At 37.7% G+C, this 24,103-nt stretch overlaps 4 protein-coding genes across 6 annotated transcripts; all 4 read right to left on the bottom strand.

The window, feature by feature from the left end:
• Positions 1-8,403: 8,403 nt before the first annotated feature.
• LOC121806210 (40S ribosomal protein S20-2) lies at positions 8,404-10,457 on the bottom strand. Of its 2 annotated transcripts, XM_042206170.1 has the most exons (4): positions 10,327-10,457; positions 10,092-10,211; positions 9,079-9,192; positions 8,404-8,727 (listed from the first exon to the last, which is right to left on the bottom strand). In XM_042206170.1, the coding sequence occupies exons 2-4, from the start codon at positions 10,201-10,203 to the stop codon at positions 8,585-8,587; spliced, it is 369 nt and encodes a 122-aa protein (XP_042062104.1). In that variant the 5' UTR covers positions 10,204-10,211; positions 10,327-10,457; the 3' UTR covers positions 8,404-8,584. The 2 variants fall into 2 exon arrangements, with proteins under 2 accessions (XP_042062104.1, XP_042062103.1); XM_042206169.1 differs by lacking the exon at positions 10,327-10,457 and having other exon boundaries at positions 10,092-10,320.
• A 947-nt stretch (positions 10,458-11,404) lies between these two features.
• On the bottom strand, positions 11,405-13,068 carry LOC121806340 (40S ribosomal protein S13-2). Its single transcript, XM_042206340.1, has 5 exons — positions 12,915-13,068; positions 12,746-12,818; positions 12,512-12,650; positions 12,228-12,414; positions 11,405-11,601 (listed from the first exon to the last, which is right to left on the bottom strand). The coding sequence occupies exons 1-5, from the start codon at positions 12,935-12,937 to the stop codon at positions 11,568-11,570; spliced, it is 456 nt and encodes a 151-aa protein (XP_042062274.1). The 5' UTR covers positions 12,938-13,068; the 3' UTR covers positions 11,405-11,567.
• A 646-nt stretch (positions 13,069-13,714) lies between these two features.
• LOC121806494 (probable calcium-binding protein CML13) lies at positions 13,715-15,985 on the bottom strand. Its single transcript, XM_042206551.1, has 2 exons — positions 15,453-15,985; positions 13,715-13,966 (listed from the first exon to the last, which is right to left on the bottom strand). Exon 1 carries the CDS (start codon positions 15,893-15,895, stop codon positions 15,458-15,460), a length of 438 nt encoding a protein of 145 aa, XP_042062485.1. The 5' UTR covers positions 15,896-15,985; the 3' UTR covers positions 13,715-13,966; positions 15,453-15,457.
• Positions 15,986-18,465: 2,480 nt separating this feature from the next.
• Positions 18,466-22,443, bottom strand: LOC121809880. Of its 2 annotated transcripts, XM_042210721.1 has the most exons (4): positions 19,956-22,443; positions 19,184-19,258; positions 19,001-19,109; positions 18,466-18,915 (listed from the first exon to the last, which is right to left on the bottom strand). In XM_042210721.1, exons 1-2 carry the CDS (start codon positions 22,180-22,182, stop codon positions 19,239-19,241), a joined length of 2,247 nt encoding a protein of 748 aa, XP_042066655.1. In that variant the 5' UTR covers positions 22,183-22,443; the 3' UTR covers positions 18,466-18,915; positions 19,001-19,109; positions 19,184-19,238. The 2 variants fall into 2 exon arrangements, with proteins under 2 accessions (XP_042066655.1, XP_042066654.1); XM_042210720.1 differs by having other exon boundaries at positions 19,001-19,258.
• Between the last annotated feature and the right edge of the window lie 1,660 nt (positions 22,444-24,103).

Genomic DNA, 24,103 nt, shown 5'->3' with positions numbered 1-24,103 from the left:
TCCAGAAACTGATCGGCTGTAAATGGATATTCAAGAGGAAAATCGAAGCTGCTCTAGGCAACAAAGTGAGATACAAAGCACGGCTTGTTGCTAAGGGATATACACAGAAGGAAAGTATAGACTACAACGAGGTTTTTTCTCCGGTTGTCAAGCATAGTTCCATTCGAATATTGTTGGCCATAGTGTGTCAAAAAGATTGGGAGCTACAACAAATGGACGTGAAAACGGCATTCCTCCATGGTGAATTGGAGGAGAGTATATATATGGAGCAGCCGGAAGGTTTTATTCAACCTGGAAATGAGGATAAAGTATGCCTCTTGAAGAAGAGTCTCTATGGTTTGAAACAAAGTAGTCGACAGTGGAACAAGAGGTTTGATGAGCATATGCTAAGCATTGGTTTTAGCAGATCAGAGTATGATAGTTGTGTCTACATGAAGAAGAAAGATGGGAAGACAGTAGCTTACCTACTTCTCTATGTCGATGATATGCTCATTGCAGGGTCTGATATGTCTGAGATTGGAAGGATAAAATCTGATCTGAGTGCAAGCTTTGAAATGAAAGATTTAGGTGAGGCTAAGAGGATATTAGGAATGGATATTATCAGAGATAGAAGAAGAGGTACAATGTGGTTGACACAGCAAGACTACATCAGCAAAGTCTTGGAGAAATTTCAAATGAGTGACTCCAGATCAGTGTTGACTCCTCTAGGATCACATTTCAAGCTTAGTTCAGAACAGAGGCCTAAAACTGAGGAAGAGAAGAAGGAAATGAGTGTTCTACCTTTTGCTAACATAGTAGGAAGTGTGATGTACACTATGGTATGCACTAGGCCTGACATAGCTCAAGCCATAAGCTGTGTGAGCAGATACATGACAGATCCGGGTAAGACACATTGGCAGGCCTTGAAGTGGATTTTGAGGTACCTAAAAGGGTCTGAGAGTGTTGGGATTCTGTATAGGAGGGGTTATGACTCAACAAAGGATGCAGCTATGGGATATTGTGACTCTGATTTTGCCACAAACTTTGATAATAGGAAATCACAAACTGGGTATATATTCACTTTATTTGGGTCTGCAATCTCATGGAAGTCTGGTCTTCAGTCAGTAGTTGCATTGTCAACAACGGAGGCCGAATACATTGCACTTGCTGAGGCTGTAAAGGAGAGTTTCTGGATAAAGGGAATACTTAAAGACTTTGGAATATATCAGAGAGCAGTGATTGTACATTGTGACAGCAGTAGTGCTATCAGCCTATCTAAGCATCAAGTGTTTCACGAGAGGAGTAAGCATATAGATGTGAGGCTTCATTTTGTGAGGGATGAAGTGAATAAAGGTGAAGTAAAGATTCAGAAGATAGGCACAGATGACAACCCTGCGGATATGCTTACTAAAGTTCTGCCAATATCCAAGTATAGTCGATGCTTGGAGTTGGTATCTGTGGTACAGAGGTGATAGAGACATGGAAGGAGAGAAAGGGACAAGGGATTGCTCATTATTCAACCTAGGTGGAGATTTGTTAGAGTTGAAGGTTGAAGAATGGTGAATGGCAGTTAAAACGGTTAAAGCGGTTAACTCAAGATTCAAGAATCCAAGAGTGAGATTGGAAGAGTATAAAGATATATTCCAGCTCAAGCCATCATCATTATTCAGTTCAACATTCAAGATTGAGAGTTGAGTTTCTCTCATATTCCACACACACAACACTTAAGCGTTTACATGAGTTCTTGTAATCTTGAGTGTAGATTGTTAGCTCGTTTCTGAGATTGTCTACGAGTGATGAATGTTGTGTAAAGAGTGATCAATAAAGCTTTCCCGTTTCTCTCCCGTGGATGTAGGCTTTACGAAGCCGAACCACGTAATTCCTGTGTGTCTTGTGCATTCAAACTCTTCTCTACATTCCCGTGGTTTCTTGATCGTAGCAGCTCAAGGTTTGAGTCGGATTATAAGCTGTTATGAGGATTGGGGCAAAACTGTACAATCAGTAAAGCTCGGTGATTGATTGCAGCTCGGTGTTAGCCGAGCTTAATCGTGCTCGGTGATTAGCCGAGCTTGCTGGTGCTCGGCATTAGCCGAACTTAGTCGAGTTCGGTGTTGACCGTTGTTATTAACTGATGCATAGACAAACGTGAGCCGTCGGATGCGATTAGTTAGTTAGCTTAAATGACAGCCGTTGGATTTGTTTTGGTTGTTAGATTAGTGTTAGTCAAATAGAGTGCATAACCGAGCTGTGCAAGCAGAGTGAGAGAGAAAGATTTTTCATCCAATCAGTTTGTAATCTTCCACAGAAATTGAATAAAAGATTCCTCATCGTTTTCTCATTGAGTTCTTGGTTTTCCTTCGTTAAACTCATTTCAATCAATTGTGTGTGTTGTCGATCTTGCTATTCGTTCTATTGTTGATCTTGACTGTGTTCGAGATTTGATCGCGTTACATCAGAGTTCACAAATTGGCGCCGTCTGTGGGAACGGAAGAAGACGACACATTCGACAATGTCTACTGCGAAATTTGATGTTGAGCGTTTTACTGGCGAAAATGATTTTGGCCTTTGGAGATTGAAGATGAGAGCTGTTTTGATGCAGCAAGGGGTCTGGGATTATGTGAAATCCAAGACGGATAAGAAGGGAACGCAGGAGGCTGATGCGGCGAAAGCACAAGAAATGGAATACAAGGCTTATAGCTCCATCGTCTTGTGCCTGAGTGACAGGGTACTCAGGGAAGTCCAAAAGGAGGATGATGCCGCAGGGGTGTGGGAGAAATTGGAGAAGATTTATATGGAGAAGTCGATTTCGAACAGATTACACCTTAAGCAAAGGCTGTTCAATTTCAGATTCTCTGACTCCAAGAATCTTGGGGGTCAACTTGAAGAATTCAGAAAGTGTATAGACGATCTTGAAAGTGTGGATGATGCCATGAAGGATGAGGACAAGGCTTTGATGTTATTGAATGCTCTGCCTCCAAGCTTTGAGCAGTTTAAGGACTCAATACTACTGGGGAGAGATTCGAAGGTAACTTTGGAAGAGGTATCCTCTGCTTTAAAATTGAAGGGAACGCAGAAATCAAACGATAAACCTATTGATCAGGCTGCTGAGAGTCTGAGTGTTAGGGTAGCATCAAAGAAGCCTTTTAAATTCAAGAAACCCTCATCTCAGAAATGGAAGCCTCCAACCACAAAGGGTGCAGATCAGAAAGAGACCAGGAGCTGTTTCTGGTGTAAGAAACCAGGCCATATCAAACAAAACTGTTTTGCTTGGAAAAAGAAGCAAGCTGAGAATGACAGAGAGGAGGGTACAGCTGCTATCACTGAAGAAATTGAAGAAGCAAGAGCCCTAAATGTGGTTAAAAGCAGCCCAATTTCCAAGGTATGGATCATGGACTCTGGGTGCAGTTTCCATATGTCATCAAATATTGAATGGTTCTGGAATATGAGAGAGTCAGATGGCTCGGTTTTACTAGGAGATGATCATGTATGCGAAGTCAAGGGTGTGGGGGATATATGTTTGAGATTGGATGATGGATGTTTAAGAACACTAACAGATGTTAGATATATTCCATCTATCAAGAGAAACCTGATCTCCTTGGGCCTTCTTGAAAGGAAAGGCTATAGGTTGACTCTATATGGTGGAGAGATGCTTGTGACAAAGAATGGCCAGATGATTATGAAAGCTATCAGAAACAATGTTCTTTACTACCTGAAGGCTGAAGCAATTAATGGATCAGTTCACTCAACTCAAGAATCCATCAATTGGCATGCAAGGCTAGGCCACATTGGAGAAACTGGAATAAGACAGCTTTTAAAACAAGGTGTGATTAAGATGCCTAAGTCTGAGACACCAGTGGATATAGGATCATGTGAAGAGTGCATCCTAGGCAAAAGTAAAAAGCAGCCATATGGAGAGGGAAAACATATATCAAAGGAGCCTCTCCAATATGTTCACAGTGACATTTGGGGCCCTGCACCAATAAACAGCATTGGAGGAGGTAGATATTTTCTATCATTTGTTGATGACTTCTCAAGAAAGATATGGATAGTGATTATGAAAGAAAAATCAGAAACTTTTCAGAAATTTCAGCAATGGTGCACAGAGGTTGAACTGGAAAAGGAAAGGCCACTGAAATGCCTAAGAACTGACAATGGTTTAGAGTTCTTGTCCCATGAATTTGATGAGTTCTGCAAAAACAAAGGGATTAAGAGGCATAGAACAGTCCCTCACAACCCACAACAAAATGGAGTTGCTGAGAGGGCAAATAGAACTATCCTAGAGAAGGTAAGGTGTATGCTGATAGCTTCTGGTATGTCAAAGCCATTTTGGGCAGAAGCAGCTTCAACTGCCGTTGTTTTGATCAACAAGTCTCCATCAGCTGCTATAGAGAGTGAAACCCCGGATAGCAGATGGTATGGCAGTGCTGGGGATTACTCAAGGCTAAGGCCATTCGGGTGTAGAGCTTATGCTCATATAAAGCAGGACAAATTGGAGCCTAGGGCTCTCAGATGTGTCATGATCAGTTATCAGAAGGGAGTCAGGGGCTATAGGTTATGGTGTTGTGAGGAAGGGAACAAGAAAGTGGTGGTTAGTAGAGATGTAATCTTCAAAGAATCTGAAATGCCTTTCCTCAACAGAGATACTCAGAGAACTCATTTTGAGGTGGAGAACCTGAGAAAACCTACAGATGCAACTCAGACTCATCCAAGTCCTACATGTGAAGCCACTGGTGGTGGAACTACTGAAAGCCAAACTGAAGTCAGAACTCCGGAAAGAGTAATTGCAAGAGACAGAGCAAGAAGGAATATCAAGCTCCCTACCAGATTTAATGATTATGATATGATGCATTATGCTCTAGCAGTGGCTGAGGAGATGGATTATCATGAACCTTCCACCTATAAAGAAGCATTGAGGAGTCCAGAGAAGGATCAATGGTTGCTGGCTATGCAGGAAGAAATTGATAGCTTGTACAAAAATCACACATGGATATTGGTATTGAGACCTACTGACCAGAAAACAGTGGGTTGTAAGTGGATTTACAAGAAGAAAGTTGAAGCTTTCAACGACAACCAAATCAGATTCAAAGCTAGATTGGTGGCTAAGGGATTCACACAGAAAGAAGGGGTGGACTACAATGAGATTTTTTCACCTGTGGTTAAGCACAGTTCCATCAGAATTTTGCTGGCAATTGTTGCACAAAGAGATTGGGAATTAGAGCAACTTGATGTTAAAACAGCCTTTCTTCATGGAGAGCTTGAAGAAAAGATCTACATGGAACAACCACCTGGCTTCGTTCAACCAGGGGATGAGGGAAAGGTCTGTCTACTGAAGAGAAGCTTATATGGGCTGAAACAAAGTTCAAGGCAGTGGTATCTTAGATTTAATGAGTTCATGCAGAAGATTGGGTTTGAGAAATCTTTGTATGATCACTGTGTATTCATCAAGAGAAGAGATGGAGTTGCTGTGGCATATCTACTTATTGCTGTGGCATATCTACTATTGTCTGTCTACCAGTGTGCATACCACTGAGTTCTCAGTTCAAACTCAGTATGAATCAAAGCCCCAAAGATGATGATCAAAGAAGAGAAATGGACAAGATCCCATATGCGAACATAGTGGGAAGCATCATGTACACCATGGTGTGTACAAGGCCAGATATCAGCCAAGCAATAAGTGTTGTAAGCAGGTACATGGCTGATCCAGGTCTGGAACACTGGCATGCTTTGAAGTGGATGTTGAGGTACCTCAGTGGTACTCATGATTATGGAATTCTATTTGATGGAAGTAAGAAGGTTGAAAAGCAGCCTCTATTGGGATATTGTGATTCTGATTTTGCAACTAATATAGATACAAGGAAGTCCCAATCGGGTTATGTATTCTGCATGTATGGTGCTGCAGTGAGTTGGAAATCCAGTTTGCAGTCTGTAGTGGCACTCTCAACGACAGAAGCTGAGTACATTTCCATGGCTGAGGCTGTGAAGGAGAGCATGTGGCTGAAAGGAATCTGCTCTGACTTTGGAGTTGATCAAGAAGCTGTGACATTGCTGTGTGACTCAAATAGTGCCATATGTTTATCGAAGCACCAGACATTCCATGAGAGGAGTAAGCATGTGGATGTCAAACTACATTTTGTGAGGGATGAAGTTGAAAAGGGCTCGGTGAAGATTGAAAAGGTGGCTACTGAGCACAATGCAACTGATATGCTAACAAAGGTGTTACCCGGACTTAAGTTGAAGTATTGCATGGATTTGGTGAATCTGATTCAGCTGGAGTGATTGTGGAAGATGGATATGCTCTGTGGATTGTCCAGTTGTGTCCCAAGGTGGAGATTTGTTATGAGGATTGGGGCAAAACTGTACAATCAGTAAAGCTCGGTGATTGATTGCAGCTCGGTGTTAGCCGAGCTTAATCGTGCTCGGTGATTAGCCGAGCTTGCTGGTGCTCGGCATTAGCCGAACTTAGTCGAGTTCGGTGTTGACCGTTGTTATTAACTGATGCATAGACAAACGTGAGCCGTCGGATGCGATTAGTTAGTTAGCTTAAATGACAGCCGTTGGATTTGTTTTGGTTGTTAGATTAGTGTTAGTCAAATAGAGTGCATAACCGAGCTGTGCAAGCAGAGTGAGAGAGAAAGATTTTTCATCCAATCAGTTTGTAATCTTCCACAGAAATTGAATAAAAGATTCCTCATCGTTTTCTCATTGAGTTCTTGGTTTTCCTTCGTTAAACTCATTTCAATCAATTGTGTGTGTTGTCGATCTTGCTATTCGTTCTATTGTTGATCTTGACTGTGTTCGAGATTTGATCGCGTTACATCAGAGTTCACATAAGCTCACATTCAACAAGTTATTTAGAGCCTCCTAATCACATTAACATCGACTCTAACTAAACAGATCTCAGATTTACGTACCAAATCATAATTCACAAATGCGATCGATTAGAACCTCACCAATACAAATAATTGGAGTTGCCTAATCTAAAACCAAATATGCTAATACAACCGTTTTCAATCTAAATTAAGATTCACCGCGATTCCATCAGAGTAGCAATACGAATTCTAAGTATTCATGTAAACCAAGCAATAGAAGCTCTGCATCTAAAACCTCACCCAAATTCAATATTAAATTGGACATTAAATACAATCCTATATATATATATGCTATAATCCGAAATTAAGACCAAATCTACGTCTATAGATTTTAAAATGAATGTGATGAGATTAAATCTCACGAATTTCAATAAATAGTAGATAAAATATTACTATAATTTTTGTGGTTTTGATTATATCAACATAGTGCATTACAAAGACTATCAAAGTTTATAGCGTCTTTTCTTATCATGTACCTCTCTAGTAGGACTTGTGTGACGCTGATCGTGATTGGCGGATTCCAAGCAATAGGTGTCGATCGGATCACCGATTGATCGGGTGCACTATTGGAATGCTTACTCCATATTTACAACTAGACACACGGGATCTCATTCCATGGCACTCCCTTATTTTTCATGCTATGTATATATATGACCGGAAATTCGAACAATTGACTAAATGTGGTCATAACATGAAATCTTACATATAACTTCACAAACCACTTCATCATCATCAATCAATTCATTTTACTCCCTATATTAACTTTGACAAATCTGCCCAACTAATCTGCTATAAAGAATATATTTTCATGTTTTCTTCAATTTTTTACATGCTATCGAAAATATTGAGGATGTTATTATATACGTAAATTTACCGAACCTGCAAAAGTAAATAAATTACTAAATGTACAAAATTATGTGTTGAGCGAAAAATAGGGAGTACTACAAAAATATTTAAATTTACCAAACCTACAAAAATATAGTACTGTAAACGTTCAAAATTTTATGTTCTTCCTAGTAAATAATTAATGACTAAACATTGCTAATTCTGAGGCGAAAGAAAACTTGGGGTATAATGAAATGTGCTATGCAAACTCTTATAGTGAGATCGATGAAGACGGACATATGGGACCATAAACTACTATATAAACTAGCATACAGAATTAAACATGGACACTCTTTTCCGCTCTTCCGAATCTTCATATATGTCTGCAATTTATGCCAATATTAATGAGGAAATTTTCGCAAACACTGAATATGAGCTGGCGATCATTCTAGTCGCGGAATTTGTTTAGTGTTCGTTGTTTCTCCCGTAAGTTGGTAGCACGACGATACTATTAAGCATCACCGTTGCTCAGCAATATTAGTAAAGAATTTGCCAAGTATAATCGACCTTTCTTACAGTGAATAGCCATTAGGTATTTTGTCACACTATAAGTTCAATTTCCTAAATCCACCATTATATAACAAACATTAAAAGATAAAGATTTCTATTATTAAAGAACCAAAACCTTTTAAATCAAGTGAGACAAGCAAATTAGCAACAACTAAAAGGATTAATAGTATCCGAGCATAAATAAAAGAAATACCTACAAAAAGCGTTGCTACAAAACTTAAATTCATTTGTTCAGAAATACTCTTATATTCGAATTCCAAACATCTAAATGTTCATTTAATAAACAAGTTTTAAACTTAACTAACAAAAGCAGAAATACAGCAACGGGACATGCAGATCATCTAGGAGTCAGCAATGGTGACTTCAACTTCGACACCAGGTTCAATGGTGATCGAAGTAATCTGCTTCACAACATCTGGGGAGCTGAAAAGATCGATGACTCGCTTGTGCACACGCAGCTCAAACCTATCGAATGTGTTTGTTCCTGAAGAGTCAATTCAACAAAATGTAAATTGTTCGCAAACATAAACAGCATCAAGATTATGTACACAGAACGGGTAAACTAGAACTATTCAGAGAAAGCTGGATAGGCCAATATGTAAATCCTAATCATTCAGACTTGAACCACCAAGAAAAATCCAAAATATATTCACAGAAGAAATTTACAAAAAAATCTGATTATATAACAAGCCACACTAACTTTCACAGGATGCATGAACAACAAATCCATGAACATTAGTTTGCATAAGAAACATTACAAGTTGATAGTTCATAGTGGAGCAAGCAACGAATGAAGAATGATAAAATAAGTTTCACAGTTATATAGGATCCCTACCTTCACCGCAAGGAGACTTCCTAGTAGTGATTTTGAGAACCTTGGTAGGCATTCTGACTGGTCCCTTGACTCTCAGCCTTTTGTCCTTGGCACCACGTACAAGGTCAGCACAAACTGTCAAAGAAAATTCAGGTTAACAGTGCCTCAATCATAGAGGAAGCATATACACCAAAATTGGCAAATCATCACAACTCAGAGCACAGCCATGATCCATGATTAGATCCAACAGACAAAAAAATCAACTCGTTAAAAAGAACCGATAATCCATATTTCAAAGTTGGTGAAGCATTGCAACTCAGATCATACATATAATTGATCAATGGAGCCAACAGACTACAAAGAAACGTATTGAATGGTACAAAGAAATCCCCCAGCTAATAATGGAGAAGTAAGCAGCACATCCATGATTCATGAATACATCCATCAGAGGTAAACCAAGTAAACAGTGCCTACTAATCAGTACCTCCAATTGTAAAAAGAATAAGAAACAAAGTTCGTAATACACTCAAATCGATTTGACGTGAACAAACTGAAACTTTCTGATTATTGAGCTGGTAAAAATACAGAATTTATTAATTCGCTGTGACCAGCGAAGGAAAAGGAGACATGAAGCTCACCCCTCAATATAACATGAAGCTCTTAAACACAACTTATATGATCAAGTTCCTTTAAGCTGTATGCAATCATTCTTTAGAACAAATTGCTTCAAAAAGAATAATCTTACTAGAACCTTTTAAGCTCTTTTCAAAAGTAAGGGCAATCAAAATTGATCAGGCTGCAATTACACCACTGTCATTACTAACATTGTATATGCTCCTTATTTAGATACTCAAACTATTATTCAATGCTACAACTGGAGGAAGCATAGCCATTTTGCAATTTATGCCACAAACCAGATAAATTAGTCTTCGAGCATACAAGAAACCAGGCACATGTTATGTAATCCAGAGCTTAAAAAGAGCAATTGAATAATGAAACACAACTAAAAATGCATAAGCAAATAAAGGTTGCACCTTTCTCGAGATTTTTGACATTCTTGGAGGACAGAGTGATGCGGATCTTGTGAATCTGCTCCAGGGGCTCCTCCAGCCCCGGCTTCGTCGGCTTCATTGTTGCAAACGCCATTGTTTCGTCTTTCCCGAACATACACACGGAATAGTACAGTCAATCAAATTTTTCATAATCGCAAGATTAATAGCATTAACTAAGTAGCCGATTGCGAAATACTATTTTCGCGTGTGAGTTTACCGGTGGCGGAGAGATGAGTGCGGCGGCGGAGCTGAGAAGTTCGACGAAATAAGAGTGCTGCTGAATTGTGATTGAGATTTTAAACCAGGCGGCTAAACTAGGGTTTTGTTTTCATGTTTTGGCTATTTGCATTTGCTACCCTGCTATTTGCTTTCTTTATAAAAAATCCCGATAAAATTTGTAATGGTTTTTTTTCGATTAATAATTGATTAGTAGGAGTAATAATTAATTTTCTATCAGTAATTTATTAGTAATGATACAAAAAAAAATCGTCATTAGAGCAGTCACAACATAGACACAAATCCATACAAGTTATTTATTATTCACGTGTCATATCAGCTTTTCAGATCAACTCAAAAACGATTGGTGTTGTGTGATGCTCTCAAATTGGTCGATTCCTGCGGGCTAGACCACTCCGCAGCTAGCTCATGGTCCCTGGCCTAGCTCACTTTCCCTACAATGAACGATTTGAGTTCACTCCTAATGAACGATTTGAGTTCGCTCCTTAGCTCACTTTAATAATTAATTACCCTAAATCGCTTCAAATATACTTCTACTCTCTTTGGAAAGTTAGATGTCTTAGTTCTTTATGCCACACTATCCTATCATGTCAACTCATCTTGTTGATGCCAATCTCAAATTCTTACTTCATCAAGTTGAGTTGGTCGGGTAGAGTTATATGGTTTTGGATATTTCATTTGTTCATTCCTAAATATTGAAATAATATCGCATAGAATTAGTAGTAAGTACTTACTCCATTAGTTTCGACGTCAAATCAATTTTAACAACAATTCAGTTTTAGACCGATTTAATCGATAGAAAAAACATAATTACCTCTTTTAATTATTATATGTTCTTTAGCCTGATTATTATATAGATAACTTCTCAATACAAGTGGAGTAAAATTTCAATACAATTTTCATCATTTTTGTGTAGCTGCCTGCAACTATACTGAAACATACCTCAAGGAAATACCAACGATTATGAATTCTGAGATTATGATGTTTTTAGTAGTAAGATATAGTAGTAATGCACTCATCAAGAAACCTAGCAATATGGTTATTGGGGGAACCAAACATTAACGAAACAAAGAAGAATTAAGTTTCAACCATGAATAAAACTGTCAGAATAAAAGGAACAAAATTCCAATCAACAATTCGCTATGCCAAAATACAAAATGGTTTTTCCCATGCTGACTCAAAATAGCTACACCTCCCCTGCTCTCATCAGGGCTTCTCAGCTTAAGCAACAAGGGTGCTTGCCGTGGTCGATTCACTGCAGGAGTAAAGTTGACATCAAGAAGTTAGAAAGGGATGAAATCAATGTTACAAATACAAGTGCATGGCTTAGTCTTTAGCAAAGATCCGATACAAGAAACAGTAGCACAATATTTATGCAGTAACTAGACAAGAATAGCTGGAACGACACAAGTTCAAACAGCGCAGGTAGAACTGCTGATGGTGTTTATAATGATGCACAATGCATTTGTTAAAAAAACTAATCCAAAAAACAAAATGCAGGTCCTTTTGTATATTGTAATCGGCCGATGAATCATGTTGGGGCTTTGATTTCCTTTGTTAGAATTCCAGACAATATTCTTCCAAGCCATAAAAAATGAAAATCTGTGCTTAACTAGAACTACTAAGTAGGAACATTCTAATTGGAAGTATCTCCTGAATAGCTCAACTAGTCAAAGAGACTCAATCGTAAGAAAGGAAGTAAATAGTTTGATCTGTTTAACAGGTGAGCCAAGTCAATCCAGAAATATGAAGCTTCCATACAGAACACATTTTGAGATATAAAACTATGCAAGGCAAATATAACACAATTCAACCAAGTAACTCATAATTACTCAAAGATGAGAGGCAGCTTAAAACAGAGTAATGTGCAAAGGGGTTTACTATTTCCACACAGGTGGAAGCTTCTTGGTCTTCTTGTAGTAACGGGCAAGGCGGTGAATCCTGCTCTCAACCAAAATCAACCTGAACTTTGAATCCTTATCCTTCCTGTTCCTCTCCAAATGCTTCCTGATGGCTACAGCCTTCTTGATCAAGTGGTAAAGATCCTCCGGAATCTCGGGCGCAAGAGCTGAAACAGCATTAACACCAACCAGCAATCAATCAGCTAGTGAAAATATATATAGGACTAAACATTAATCAAATTCGAGAACACAAATTCTCAATACCGTGAGCCTTCAAAATGCGAAGGATTTTGCTGCCGGTAACGCTCTTCACCTGAGCAATACCATGTGAGTCACGAAGAATCACGCCGATTTGTGACGGTGTCAATCCTTTCTTCGCGAATTTGCAAATACTCTCCTCAACCTATAGAATGTGAATTTCGATAATTAAAAAACTACATTACCAATTTACCATATAAAGCTTTACACAAATGTGAGATTTAGGTCAGATTAATTTACATCTTGAGACGAGATTTTGAGCCAGGTAGGGGCAGATCTCTTGTAAGGCAGAGCTGAAGCAGAAATACCTTTACTGAAATCAAACAAAAAACGAGCACGCAAAATCCATAACTACGGGAAAATCATATGGAAAACAAAGTGTAAATAGAGTGATGGAGATGGAGGTTACCCTCTGCTATGCATACGACCCATGGCGCAGCAGCTGTGAGTTCAATCGGATGGAATTCGTTCAATGTCCAATTTGAAGGCCACAAACCCTAGCTCCACAGTAATAGCAATGAGGTTGAAGATTAGGGTTTTAATATGCTTATGAAGGCAATGCAGAGTTTATATTGGGCCGGCCCACTTATCATTAATATGCAAATTTTGTTGGGCTTGTAAAAATTTACTTACTTTGGTAAAATTTAATGAGCAAACAAGTTGCATAAGATATAAAAATATAAGTAATGAGCTTATGACTAGTTCCATGAGATTTTTTTTATTTTTTTATTTTTTGAAGGAATTTCCATGAGATTCAATTATTCATTTTTTGGTGTTACTCCACGCACAACTTTCAGTTTTTTCATATATACTACCTCAGTCCATAATAATGCAAAATTAGAAAAACAAAAAAGATATTATTATAAAAAATATTCCATAGTTATTCTCCTACTACCTCATTCCATTATAACGCAAGAATTTAAAATTAGTAAAATAAAAATGATATTATAAAAAATATTCCATAGTTAAAAGTGTTTTAAGTGAAAAGTAGATAAAAGCTAAATTTAGTAGACAGCTCAAAATGAAAAACAAGAGTACTTTTTAGACGGCTGATGTATATATTTTTTTTTCAAATTTGTATTCTTTACTTGAATTTGTTTATCTATTACTGTGAGATTATTGCATCAAATTAAAGTACATTAGTATTATTTATAACAATTTAAAAACAATAATACTCTTATGATGTAATGTATTATTGAAAAATAGTAGTAGTATTTTATAATAAATTTTATTAAAAGAATCTCATCAGAAAAAGATAGTATCTCCCAAACAACAAGAGTATGCTAAAGAGGATAAATTATGAAATAGGCATTCCTTTCTCATAAGATATGAGTGAATAAATAAATGAAACTTACTACCTATAAATAAAGTTCAAAATCAATAAAATCAAAAATATGCATCTTCACGACGACTTCACGGCTTGAGAAAAGCACATGAGCACGAACCTCCCCTCTCACTCACCTGCAATGACAGCTTAATCAGAACATCAAACAATTCCAAAAATGTTACTAGAATCATAAACTAAGAGATAGTGATAAGATCCCACTCGGTTTCACACGAAAGTGTGGAATAGCATGGTTAGGGCTTCCTATCTTATACTATGATTATCTGATTAACTGTTGAATAATTATACTAGAAAAAAATACTCCAGTTACGGAGTATTTTTCTATGGCAATGGAGCCACAAAGAAGAGATACATAGCATGTAAGAAAGAGCTTAGAAGAAAATGTTTCCTTGTGCGATGATCACATTATCTAGGCACAGGCAACTGCAAAGTTCAGATACACACAGCATGTAGTTCAATATGCATTACATATCACACATCGAATCAGGCAACTATATTTTATCAGCCCACGAAGCATGGTTTAAACCATCTAGTTTCGGGTGTTTTGATATATTTGCCCCTGACAAATAAAAGGTCCTGAGGAAATATAGAGAATGACGATCGGGAAAAGTCTTCCAACTTCAGAAGAGGGGATCCTTCAACTTCTCAAATTATATTCATCATCATTTACATGTTTGCGGTATATCCTCTTTTAAATTATCAAAAACTATGGTTTACTGCTGATGTTCCTACTGTTGGGACTGGAGCACACTTTCAAAAGTAACAACTGTATTTTATTAAACTCAACTATGTTATACTAAACACTAAATACACAAGACTCGATGTACACAAAATAGTAGTAATTTTTTCACTAAAACGTTCTAAGGATACATCTCTCACTAGACACCTCGCTCAATCAAGACAACTTTCAATCGTCTTCGAAGTTACCAACCCATTCCCTCTGAATATATCAGCAACTTGTGTAGCTTTCAAGGTTTCCAATTCTTCCTAATATTCTCCAAAGTCAGCTAGGACTTTCTCTTCAATACCTACTGCTTGTTTAAGTTTACATATCTTCCATTTTCTCAAAAAGAAATAAAATGTTTACATGTTACCAGAATAAATGTGGCAGGATAAATACCACATAAGAACTCTAGTTTCATCAATAGATTTCCAAACCATAAAAAGTGTAGATTTTAAAATTTCGAGATAAATGTATGTATGAGTATGACATAGCAATGTAGTTAAAAATAGGCAAAGGGAAAAGCATGCTAATTCTCTGGCTAGTTTGTAAAGAGGTGAAGTGATGAAGATACAAACTATAAGTAAGAAGCAATGTGCCATTGTTAATACTAGACGATAATGTTAGCCAGCTCTGTTTCTAATGAAATGTGTTACCAAATTTCATTGATAAGATGAAAGGAAAAGAATAATTCAAGGCTTTTCCCATTTCCTTTTCATCCTAATCAGATTATAGGTAAATTCCAACGAAAGAAAATAAATGGAATTTATCACACAATCATTACGCATAAACAGATAAACAATAAACGGCTGGGATGAATGCAACGAGCGACAACAAATCGAATTCAAAATTCAAAATCTGAACAATAACTCAAATTTCACCTTTCTCATTTGGCGACCATGCGCGCGATGAAATCCTCGTATTTGATCTTGCCATCGGATCCGACGTCGACCTCTCGGATCCACTCGTCGAACTCCGCGGGTTCCAGTTTCTCGCCGATGCTGGTGAGGATGTGCCTGAGCTCCTTCACCACGATGAAGCCGGTCCCCTCCTTGTCGAGCACCTGGAACGCGTCGCGGAGCAGCTTGTCGAACGGCTCCGCCTTCAAGTGCTTCCCCATGAGATCGAGGAACCTCTGGAAATCGAACGGCGCGGTGAGCTTCTCCTCGGCGATTATGGCTTTCAGCTGCGCCTGCGTAGGGTTGCCGCCGAGGGAGCGCATCAGGATTCCAAGCTCCGATGGCGCGATTTTGCCGTCGCTGTCGGCGTCGAACAGATTGAACGCCTCCTTCATCGATGATACCTGATCGTCGGTGAGCCCCATTTTGCGTGATCTCTTCTTCTCTTCTGCGGTTGGCAATTCCCTATTGTTTTTCTACTTTTCGAGAGAGAAATGTGATTTTGTTGAAAGAGGGTAAGAATCGTAATATGGAAAACTATGGGGTTGTTTTCAGTAATTTGGGCCGTAATAAAGTTATATGTGGGCTGTGATAAATGGGTTTGGTTTCATCATTCTTGGGCCTCTAAATTCATATTTTTTGCAATTCACCGTGATGCACTATTTCACAATAAAAAATTATTTTTATTGTATACTCCTATAATTATAAAAGTTAGGTAACTAATTTCTGAATTATATAAAATTTAATTTTAATTTGTTGTATTACTTCAAATACATGAATAAAAGGAAAATCTTGCTTAATTATAACTAATTCCTAAATTAATGACCTTGATAAATATACGTATAAAAAAAATGCTACTATAAATTAAACAAAATAAAATATTCACATAAACTCCAGATAAATTCTTGCGTGATACTTTATCAATGGACTTATATTTCGATTGTTCATCATGGTATCCTTAAATTATTTCTCTTCATAGCACAATGCTAAAAGCATAATTGATCCCACTGACTTATCAAATAACAGTTTATGTAGCATCATACGCTTTGCCCTTTTCAATCTCAAGTAAATTCTCGTCTAGTTGTGAATTTTCACAAGGAGTGTACGTGTATTCACCCTCGCATTTTTTGTCATGTTAATGGCAGAATGATTATCGTAATAGTATCACAATTCAATGCTATTAATGTACATTTTTTTGGAGAATCAAAGATGACTTTAAATCTCTAAAATAATACTAATAAAAACTCATTTTAATTAAATTCCCCCTATGTCGAAGGCAATTCTTTCAACCTTGAATTGAGTGACTGCAATCTAGTGTTCGTCCTCTCTATTTAACCTTTCTCCAAATCTATGCTATAGATTTCTTACTTTTCTCTACACTAGCTTCCTTCTTCCCTCAAAAATTGTGGACCTCATCAATACCCCAATCCTCAAAATGGAAACCAATTTGCAAAAGATGAATGGTCCCAACACCACAATCAGTGTGTGTGTGTGTGAGAGAGAGAGGAGAGAGAGAGAGAGCCAATGAGGTAAACAAAGATTACAGAAGAATCTTGGGGCTTGGCTTAGACAACCTTTGCATTAATGGTTGGTTCAATGTGAAGACATGAAAGAAACATATCTATAATAATGAAACAATAAAAGAAGGAAGGAAGAAAGTAAATGAGTGAAGCAAGATAGCAAAGGGTGGTTAGAATTGTGCTAGGAAATTTTACAGCTAAAAAGGAGGCACACACATAATTAAAATTAAATGAGAAATATGTGTAATAATTGGTTGATCTAAAAAATATTAATTCACTGAATTTTGTGGTAGGCATATGATTCCAGTCACTATCAGTCCCATAATTTTATACATTTTCCAATCTTACACCAATAGATCACTTATTTATTGCCTACACATAATTGCCATGATTATACTATCACTGTCAATTCTTTAATTTTACCTAGAGGAATTCTTACAAATGTGAATGTGACTGAGAAGAGATGAACAATCGCAAAGTCCAAGAGAAAGTGAAATTTGTTGTGTACTATAGTAATGATTATATCTCTTACATTGTTAACATGTAACGTGACCGAAATCAATACCCATATTCCATACAATTGAAAAGGGCTTTTCTACTTTTAAAGTTTGGTGAGTAGTCAATGTGAGCAATCCTTACCTACACTATAAGGCAAGGCAAGGCAAGGCAATGCAAGAATTAGGGGTTTTTTAGATGAGGGACTAGGGTTTAGCCATTAGAATTTTTAATCCTCACTTGATAATGGTAATAATACTAATGAGCTGTCATAATAAATAAAATATGATTAATTTCATGGACTGAACTAGTGCAATGTTCAAGACTTGCTTCATATCTGTTGTATGAGTGATAAATGTGGGGTTTTACATATGAAATGTAGTACTTCGTTTCACTTTAACATACTACTTTTTTTTTAGATGTGTTATCTTATTTAGTTTGTAATAATGGTATCAAAGTCAACTCAAAGTGGTGGTCTGGTGTTAGTATGGATTATGACCAACAAGGTTCGAATGTTATAGACTGAAACCAGTACAAAGTATAAGACATGTTCTCAAAGAGGGTCGAATGTTACGAATTGAAATCAATGCAAGATATTAGACTTGTCTCACATTGTTATATGAAACGAGGCTTATCCTTAAAGATAATGGAATGTTACGAACTTGAACCACTGCAAGGTTCTATAAGCAATATGTAGGTTTTATAGATTAAATGACTTCTCATATTATAAGCTATTGAAATAGTGCAAGGTATAAGACTTGTGATTAAGGAGGCTCGAATGTTATTCCCTTTGTTCCTTGTTAATAGAGGAGTTTTTATTCCGCATGGAGTTTAAGAATAGCGCGTTAAATGGATGGTGAATAAAGTGAGAAAGATGAAGAGAATAAAGTGAGAGACGTTAAATGGATGGTGAATAAAGTGAGAGATAATAAAGTAAGAAAGACGAAGAGAATAAAGTGAGAGAGATGGTTACTCGGGAGTACAAACTAAAACCAATTCACCTGCACGGCATGTTTTAAAATTAACACGTAAAACAAGAAATGGTCCAAAGTCCATAATTTTTGAGATAGTTGCCATCCTACACTGAGACTAGCAATATTCCAGCATCATATTTGTTACATGCACATAGATATAGAATTAGATAGATGAGAGTATGTTGGAATGTATTGACAAGTGTTGGAGGGGTTGATGGAATGATAAGAATGATTGAGTAGATAAAGAGAAGGACAATCTCAGCTTTACAACTATAATTGTGGAATGGGATAATCTCATTTTCAAGAGATCCCATATGCAATTTCTGCACCATCCTCTCTCTCTCTCTCCAACTTTTGCTACCATTACATTGTACAATTTCATCTTGGAGTCTTTTATGGGCAATCATCAACATCTTTATCTGATTACAACCTTTTACTTGACAGATGCCGTGATGCCTGCACAAATTGAGCATCCATTTCATAAGTATTCCATGTGCACAAACAAATTGATGCAACAATGCATAAAAATCATGAATCTCACCAGCAACACCCTACACTTGTCCTGCTTCGGCAACCAGTTCACAGTCTCGTTGCAACGTCCATTTCATACGTGGGACGGGTTGCGTTCATGACACCCCTTAACGCGTTTTCTACAATCATTGACATTGTGTAACTTCAACAGAAAGAGCAAACACTGAAGAGGATAAGAGCATAAGCCTCTTACTCCCTTGTATCCACCGATCTCTTCTTGCAAGGAAGATCGTGTTTTTCCAACCCTTCTAGCTTGAACGCGTCTGGCCTGAGATGTATATTGAGAACAAAGTGTTCAGCTGAGGCTGTCAAGAGATGTCTTCAATTTGGATAACATGAATTCTTAAATATGAGAAGATTTATTTACAGCTATAAATATGTTAAGTCCATTTGGAAGTAAACAGCAAGCATGAAATTAGAAGATCAGTAATGACAACATGCCATGTAAGAAACATATGCAGTATGAAACAAAACCAGAGTATCTTACAGCATAACTGTAATTTTGACAACAGACATCACCCCTTTCTGAAGCTATTTGGCATTCGCTATTCGGGTTTTTTCTTAAAATATTGCAAAAACAGTAGAAACGCGTTTGGATTAAACCCACATACATCAAACGAGCCCCAAACGCGTTTTTACCCTTTTTGCAATTTAAGAACCTTCACTATTCATACGATCATATATATGCTACAAAAGATTGATGTTTCCCTCTCTATTTCTGATTAAAAAACAGTAGCTAGAAGAATAAAATTTTCCTCTGTACACACCAAATAAGAACAAAGAGATGGTCCATTTAGCAATTTCTTGCAATAATGTACTATCTATCATTCACTAAACTGATTGAGAAAATGGGGAAAATAAATAAACAAATCAACAAATGCTACACCAATAATTCTAGGTAGTTAACCAAACAACAGCAACAACAAGTCATATTGATGGTGCCTCATTAAGCATTTCATCCTCACCATTAATGTTTCTAAGAAGCACTGCATCATTCTCCTCTAAACTGGAGAAGTCTTGTCTCTCGAGCTTTGTGTGGGCTGCAACGAACACGAGCTTCTGTACCTTGTCGAACCCTACTCCCTTCCCTCGAAATAATCTCGTGAATGACCAATCACACTTGTTCCCACCTGAGGTTGCCTGAAGGAAAAGAAGCCTCACTGCAACTTTACTAAGTGGTTTGAATTCCTTTAGGCATGTTTCCCACACAAGCCTACTGCTCTGCGGATTAGCCATCTTCATCTTCCCTGTAACGGGATCCTGCTGCTTCAGCTGAACTGCCTGAGCATACAGCGGGTCCAAACCTTCTGATCTCCACTTCATAAGTTCCATCAACGCGATATGGGCCTCCTCCCCTGCAACGAGGCGGGTGACGAGCTTGTCAACGTCCTTCTCTTGCTCGTGCGTCAAGCACTTGAAAGGGGGGAGGAACTTCCCACAGGCATCCCTGACCAAATACTGTGGATCAAGAATGAAGGCGGCTGACCATGCCGGGTGATAGTTTTTCCTAAACCGCCTCTCGACCACCCTATCAACGGGCCCCTCAGCCAAATTGTACTTGGTGCACAACTCCTTGATTTTGGACCTCATCTCCCCCCAAAGAGGAAGGCATTGCCCGACTAAAGGCCTATCTGCCTCAACCTCCTCAGCCATCGATGTTACCAACTTTATCAACGAATGAACAGCCTCCACATTACTCCAAAACCCAACATCTTGAACAAGATCAGCCACTTCTACAGCAGCAATATCCTCGACACAAACAGATTTAAATGCATCATCCAATACAACTAAATGAAGAATTTGTGAACAAGTTAGTATATCTTCCAACATTGCAACAAAAGGACCATAATTCTTAGAAATGTCACATTTAGGAAAGGGGACTGTAATAAAGGTAGGAACTTCAGACCCTTGCAACCTAAACTTGAGGAAAGAACTTCTAACCCTCGGTTGAGAGTTGATCAAATTCGCGATTTTCAGACAATTTTCAGCTACACTCCCAAATAGTGGAAGCTCCCTATTGAAGTCCTTGATCAAACTACAGAATCCATGAATCTGACAAGATAAATTAACCATCCAAGTATTCTGAAGTTCTAACCTTTTCAATGCCTTCCCTTTATACCTATCTGCGATAATGCCTACACATCTCTGTGCATTGTCACCACAAATCTCTCCAACCGTCTCCCACAATACCTCCTCCACTGCCCCGCCATTTGAGTACACCGCCTTTTGGAAAACTCTGGTTCCATTAGGAAGGTTAACCATAAACTTAACCAGGCTCTTGCTCCCCCTTTCTATGATATTCCATCCATCAGAAGCAATCTGAAAGAAAGCTGCATCCCGGATTCTTGCTTCGGACGCTCTTCTAGCTTCCTCAAACTTGGAATCAAGCCTCGAGCATAGAAGCTCCCTCTTTGACACTTCAGGCAAGCCGACTTGCCTTAGAAAAGCCGCGAACTTGGGATGCTCGAGGCTCGAAAATGCCACAGACCCACATACCTCGTAGAACCAGTCAGCTAAGAGATCAAAGGCTGCATCAACTTCCTCTTTCCTCAATACATAAGATGGAGGGGAATTGGGGCTCTTGAGCTTCTTCACACTCTCCTCCAGCATTGCCAGTGGCCTCAAATCGTCTTTCCCACCGGACAAAATCGGCGGCTTTGGAGTCATTGAAGTGGCGGCGAATCGAGAAGAATCGAACATGCTTATCGGAGACACGTCCAAGGAAGCGCGCTTGCGGTGATTCGGCTGCGACGAGGGGGATGCGAGAGGGGGCAATTGCGTGATCGGCTTCAGCATCGAGCTGAAATTGGGGCAAGCTCCTCTCTTGAGATGCTCGGAAGCGGTTCTCGAAGGGTTTGAAGCGGAGAATGCGGCGTCGCAGAGGGTGCACTTGAGCTTCACTGATTTGGGGAGGTTGGTGTCGGGATTTCTGATCAGGATCGGATCGAAATGAGCCCAGTACCAAGCTCCTTTCCCATCCACCGCCTTCGTACGGAGCGACAGCAGCCTCGCGTACCGCTTGTTCACCGCGTCTTCGGCCGCCTCCGATGTAGATGGGTTTGCGTTGGACATTTCTGTTCCGGGAAAAGGGTGCCGGATTCCGTGAAAATCGGAGCTTTTTGGTTTATGGTTATGACTGCTGTTTCGGCATTTAGAGCTTGATATTTTGCAAGTGATCAAGTGTGAGTTCATTTAAGAGCTCCGCCGCGTTTTTTAGCCGGCGGCGGTGGTGGCCGTGTTCTTCCGGAAGAGAAATGGTGGAATTTTGAGGGTGAGGTGTTCGAAGAATTGCTCAGGTGAACATATCGCAAAACAGAGGCTGCGAAATAAAAAATTTGGGTATGTAGATAGGGGGAGAGAGTGAGTGAGTGAGGTGTTCAGTGTTCTGTTCTTGACTTGTTTGTGTTGGGGAAAAGTGGTGCGAAGAAGAAGAAGAAGAATCATCAAAATGGGGATTTTATTTTATTTTATTTTATTTTATTTTATTCTGGTTTTCAGACGAAATTATACTACTCCTACTTTTTCTTGTACCACGTGCTAGTTATGGCGCGTGTGGGAATCAACGGAAGAAAGGATGGAAATTCGTCAATGTAGTGGGCCCACTTGAAATCAGCCAATCAGATTGACTATTTGGTCAACACTGGTTACGTGGAATGCATTTAATTTGGGACAAAATTTTCAGAGTATTCAATATTCATATACTCATATCATGGAAACACAGGAATACCATTAAAATGAAATATTATTCCATTCGTGTCAAATGTTTAGTAAAGGAAATGTAATAAAACTAAGAGATACATAAAGTAATAGAAAAAGATAATAAAATATTAGCAAATGTTTATTTTTACTACAAAGTTGAGTTAATTAACTTGGACGGGTAAAGTATATATTTTAATATTTAAAACATATCTTTCCTTTTGTATTTCTTTATACTTTATTACTTTATTCATTAACTAAATAAATATTCCTATTATGAGTTACTACTATGCTATGAAGCCTATGATAATATTATGGAAATTGGAATTTACAATGAATAGTTTATTTGGTCACATTAGATCATGATGCAATTTATTGAATAAAATGATGAAGCGTTTTAAATGATAGAGAGATATAAATATTTTATAATTTACGAACTCAATTTAAAATTAAAATATTAATAGTAGATGGTTAGTTCCTTTCAAAAAAAGAAAGGAATGTGCCATGAAATTCAAATTTAGCAAATTATTTCTACTACCTATCAATCTACCCCCAATCATTCCATATAAATTGACATGCAGGAAAAAATGTACATACTGTAACTATTATCGGTGCACACTTATTATTTCCTCTTTCTGCTTGTACGAATATCAATTATCATACATACTTTTCAATTAATGCAATACATATTATAAATACACTAACTGACTAACATGTTCTTAATAGACACTAACTCATGGACTTAATAATATAATCAACCTTATTAAATCCTACCAAATGGGTTCAGCTGAATCATTTTTATGAATATTATAAAGTAGTGCATGAATCATACTCCTATAAAATACAAAAAAGTACTTAATACAAAAAAAAACCATACTCCTATAAAATACAGAAAATTAGACTCTAAGTAACCATCACTCATGTATGCAATATCTCCACTTTGAGTATTTCACCAGTCCTTAGGTTTTGATGATTAGTGATTTAGAATACACCAGAAATGGTAAATGGAAAAAAAATATTGCTTGAACAGTTGAATGGATTGGCTTTATAGCTAATTGTTATTGGTGTAATTAATTAGTGGGACAAGTGTAAGCAATGTTAATAAAAGTTGTTGGCTAAATCAGGCCATAAAAATTAATGAAGTGGTTGATTAAAATAGAAACGTGGCTCCAATAGTATGATTTGACAATTACTGCTAAAGAAGATTAGCTAGCTTAATCGATTGAAATTTATTAGTATTAGTATGTTTTAAAGAAAAAGTGAAATAAGTAATTATGTTATCAATGAATAAAATTTGGTTATTTTTCGTTATTTTTTTCCTTGTCTGTAAACAAGCTTTAATTAGCTTAATTAACAAGGCAACTATGTAGAAAATTTGATTATAATTGCAAAAGTGCACTTATAGTAATAACTTGAT

Source organism: Salvia splendens, chromosome 6 (genome assembly GCF_004379255.2).
Source record: "Salvia splendens isolate huo1 chromosome 6, SspV2, whole genome shotgun sequence".
In the NCBI taxonomy this organism is placed as follows: domain Eukaryota; kingdom Viridiplantae; phylum Streptophyta; class Magnoliopsida; order Lamiales; family Lamiaceae; genus Salvia; species Salvia splendens.
Note: the sequence above shows the minus strand (reverse complement) of the source record. Positions and strands in the feature narration are given on the sequence as shown.